Source organism: Anabrus simplex, chromosome 8 (assembly GCF_040414725.1).
Source record: "Anabrus simplex isolate iqAnaSimp1 chromosome 8, ASM4041472v1, whole genome shotgun sequence".
Classification (NCBI taxonomy): Eukaryota; Metazoa; Arthropoda; class Insecta; order Orthoptera; family Tettigoniidae; genus Anabrus; species Anabrus simplex.
In genome coordinates, this window is record NC_090272.1 from 192,626,309 (window position 1) to 192,630,692 (window position 4,384).

The following is a 4,384-nucleotide window of genomic DNA, read 5'->3' on the forward strand; positions in this document are numbered from 1 at the left end:
TGGCTGATAAAATCGAAGAAAAAGGTCAACTGTGAATATACCGTTGTTCAACCCTTTGCACCCCTTGTAAGCAGAATTGCAAAAACTTCTAAAATGGAATTTTAGGAATTTATATGAAGAATGCTTTGATGCACGAACGAAGAAAATAAATTTTAAAAAAGAATTTCGAACATACCTCCATTTTAATGATTTCAATTAATTTTTTTTGTAAAACCCTATCTTAACACTCCTTACACACTTATACAAATATACCCTACAATGTCATGTTTCTAGCTTTAATATAAGAAGATGTATGTACGGTAATTTCAGGTATACAACAAATTAAGCAATTATACCAGAGCCACCCCTTTCCGTATGTTAAGCCAAAGAAGAAACCTGTGAGAGAGTTACGTTTAACAGATGCAAGCGAAAAGCTATTATCTAGATGAATGCGATAACACTAGTAAGATTCATACCCTGGAGAAAAAACTTGTCGGCCAATCCGGAGAAACCAGCCATCCTTTCACCTTACCTGTTCATTGAAGGTCCCCAGTGATGGAAGCTGAAAAAGAGAGAGAAAACAAGAATTAATTAAATTCTTGAGGTGCGAACATCAATAAAAATAGCACTCTTACATGACTGAGGTTCCGGCCTAGAGCTCGCTAGCCCTCCTCTAGCTGCTCCTTTATAACATGAAGTTCTCAGATGGCAGCATCCTTCACTATACTGAATTCATGGAGTTAAGGAGGCAAGTACTGTTAGGTTTCAAAATCTTGCTAAATTAGCCGTGTTGATTTCCTTCTCAAGTAGTGATAACGTAATAGGGGGTACCCTCTTTTACAATTCATCTCCCTTGGAATATATCCTGTACTAAATATTCTGCGCTATACTTACAAATAACCTGTCTAATATTTACACATACATACATACATACATTATCATTATAGACTGTTATGCCTTTCAGCGTTCAGTCTGCAAGCCTCTGTGAATTTACTAAACGTCGCCACAATCCTCGATTTGCAACTAGTGTTGTGGGCTCATTTAGTTCTATACCTCTTATCTTTAAATCGTTAGAAACCGAGTTTAACCATCGTCGTCTTGGTCTACCTCTACTTCTCTTACCTTCCATAGCAGAGTCCATTATTCTCCTAGGTAACCTATTCTCCTCCAGTCGCCTCACATGACCCCACCACCGAAGCCGGTTTATGAGTACAGCTTCGTCCATCGAGTTCACTCATAAACTAGCCTTTATCTCCTCATTCCGAGTACCCTCCTGCCATTGTTCCCACCTGTTTGTACCAGCAACAATTCTTGCTACTTTCATGCCTGTTACTTAACTTATGAATAAGATATCCCGAGTCCACCCAGCTTTCGCTCACGTAAAGCAAAGTTGGTCTGAAAACAGACCGATGTAAAGATAGTTTCGTCTGGGAGCTGACTTCCTTCTTACAGAATACTGTTGATCGCAACTGCGAGCTCACTGCATTAGCTTTACGACACCTTGATTCAATCTCACTTACTATATTACCATCCTGGGAGAACACACAACCTAAATACTTGAAATTATCGACCTGTTCTAGCTTTGTATCACCACTCTGACATTCAATTCTGTTGAAGTTCTTACCTACTGACATCAATTTAGTCTTCGAGAGGCTGATTTTCATACCATACACATCTTTACTAATTTATATATGAAGATGCACCAATTTTTCTTCAAATTCATGAATAATGTAAATGCTCTTTACCGCCACCCAGTTTTTTGAAAGGATTTCACCGAAATTTCTCTTATTACAATGGGAGCTTGTTAAAAAGTTTTTTTTTTTTGCTATGGGCTTTACGTCGCACCGACACATAGGTCTTATGGCGACGATGGGATAGGAAAGGCCTAGGAGTTGGAAGGAAGCGGCCGTGGCCTTAATTAAGGTACAGCCCCAGCATTTGCCTGGTATGAAAATGGGAAACCACGGAAAACCATCTTCAGGGCTGCCGATAGTGGGATTCGAACCTACTATCTCCCGGATGCAAGCTCACAGCCGCGCGCCTCTACGCGCACGGCCAACTCGCCCGGTTTGTTAAAAAAAAAGTATCATTAATGTGTAATCAGTGTAATTATAATATTTCGTGCTTTCTTTAATCTAAGGGTCTATATCATTTCTTCTCCTTGTATTATGCTGATGTACGTCCTTCCTTAATGGGTAACTGAGCAGTTTCTTTTAATGGCCATTATGCACTGATAAGTGCATATTGAGGGACGAGCAATTATTCCCAGTTTCTTGAAAAAGGCCCTACATGATTCCTCGTCTGAAATTCCCTGTATGCAACCGACTGCTTTCTGTCGTATAGAAGCATCCTGAGCGCCGTAAAATTTTCCCAAATAATTGTTCTATACTATAGATGTGAATTTAAAAGAAAGCATAGTAAGCAGACATAATTATGAGGTCTGCAAACACATTTCTTCAGTCTTCGCAACTGCTGTGGAATACCATACGAGTTTGCGACGTCATGCGGAATCGAAATGAATTTAAATAAACAGTTATATAGTATTTACGTTTTAATTTGGAGCAACCATTGACTCAAATACGTATTAATATTATGTATCTAGGTTATGTTAGCCGAGCGGTCTGTAGAAACGGCGGGGCGGTCCTAGGGAGAACACTGAGATCCTTATTGTTTGATTCCTTTGGAATGCTTACGATAAAATCCCCTATAAATATACTGAAATTCTTGTATTTTTCTAAGTGTTTCGTTAAATGTTCCCACTCTGTGTACAAATATTAACATCTGAATTAGGAGTACGATATAAAGAAATAATTATCAATTTTATACTACAGAGCATGATGCGGGCTGTCCCAAATGATCTTCACAAAATCTACCACGCAGTATACTGTATATCAAGGTTGATTTTCAGAAACATTTCTACGCCTCCACACACAATTTCTTCTTCTGCAGTAATTTGCTACCGATTCATATCCTGATGGTGCATATAAACCGACTTCCTCTTCTCCAAGCCAATGATCAGTAATACACATTTATCACTGGGAAATGGATCACGAAAAATGTCTATCTCATGTAACATATTTTTTACAGATTGCACATTAGTATGAAAGAGGCAAAGGGATTCCTTTTTTAAAAATAAGACTGCTACATTAGTTTACTATGGTCAAGATCTCTGATATACCAGATTTTTTTTTACTATCCAAATGATCATCAAGATACAGTAGTTTAAACTGTCCTCCTTTACTATCGTTCTACTGATGGGCTTGGGCTACTTGATGCATTTGCTTGAGTCGCTAACTGATAAATAATGATCTACATCCTTCAATGTTTTACCTTCTCCCCCTAAAAAAGTATTTCCTAAGGTCAAGGCCGTACCCAGGACATTTTTTCGGAGGGGGTGGGGCTTCCGAAAACAAAAACTACAGTAACGTTTTTTTTAAACTTTCATGTAAGTTTTTTATAGAAAGAAAGGTTTGAAGTAGTTTTACAGCAGGACCTTTTACAACTCAACGGGTGAAGTAGAAATGTACAGTCATAGCATTCTGGTGGGAAGAACACGCTTTAACACGTACGTTCAGTGCGACACAAAGATTTCTGTCATTTGTTTAAAAATGGAGGTAACAATATGTTTCACTGTAGGTAGTGAAAAGATTTAGAGTTTTTATTGATTTTATAAAAATCTTCTAGAGACTTGATAACATGAAAATATTTCTATATGTTTATTGAAATTGATTTTTATGGTGCAAAATGCATTAAGAACATAAAAACAAACAAACCGTATATCTCACCAAAATTAAAATTTCAATTTATGTTTTTAGTAAATTTGTTGAGTATATTCATAGAGAAACATTTAAAGACGGCACAGATATTATTTAAAGGTTAGATTCAATTGTTTATTTTGCAAATGCTTGTTTTTAATAACATTTCTCATTTATTGTTGGCTATTTCCAAACCCGTAAATGCTGTTTCAAATTTGCCAAGTTCACTTCTATTTCGGAGGGGTTTAAACCCCCGTAACCTCACTCGTGGGTACCGCCTTGCCTGAGGGTTTATCTTTACATTTGATCACCCACCGAACTAGCAATTTTGGTTTGTCCCCTTTCTGATTATTATTTTCTCTAACTCTCAGAGGCATATTCAAGTTCTCTATCAATTTTCGTAGCCTGTCACATCCTCTCACTTTCAAAATGAATTACTATTCTTTCCCCGTTTACAATTTTAAATGTATTGACTAACCCTATCACATGTTGGTTTGCTCTCTCGATAACATGATTTAAGTTAGGCATACCACGTCTGTGTAGTATAGCATGAAAAATTATATTGGTGGCATTGCGGGACAATATGTGACATTGTTGTCTTTATCCTGTGCATCTGTGAAATAATATACAGTGTAGTGCCGTAAGATGCA

General features: G+C 37.3%; 1 protein-coding gene across 1 annotated transcript in view; it reads right to left on the minus strand.

Annotated features, from left to right (window-relative positions):
- Positions 1-502: 502 nt before the first annotated feature.
- LOC136878950 (uncharacterized) overlaps positions 503-4,384 on the minus strand; it is a 644,334-nt gene continuing 640,452 nt past the window's right edge. The window contains exon 5 of the mRNA XM_068229091.1: positions 503-541. Within this exon, the coding sequence (XP_068085192.1) occupies positions 503-541 (39 nt within the window). The remainder of the gene's footprint in view (positions 542-4,384) is intronic.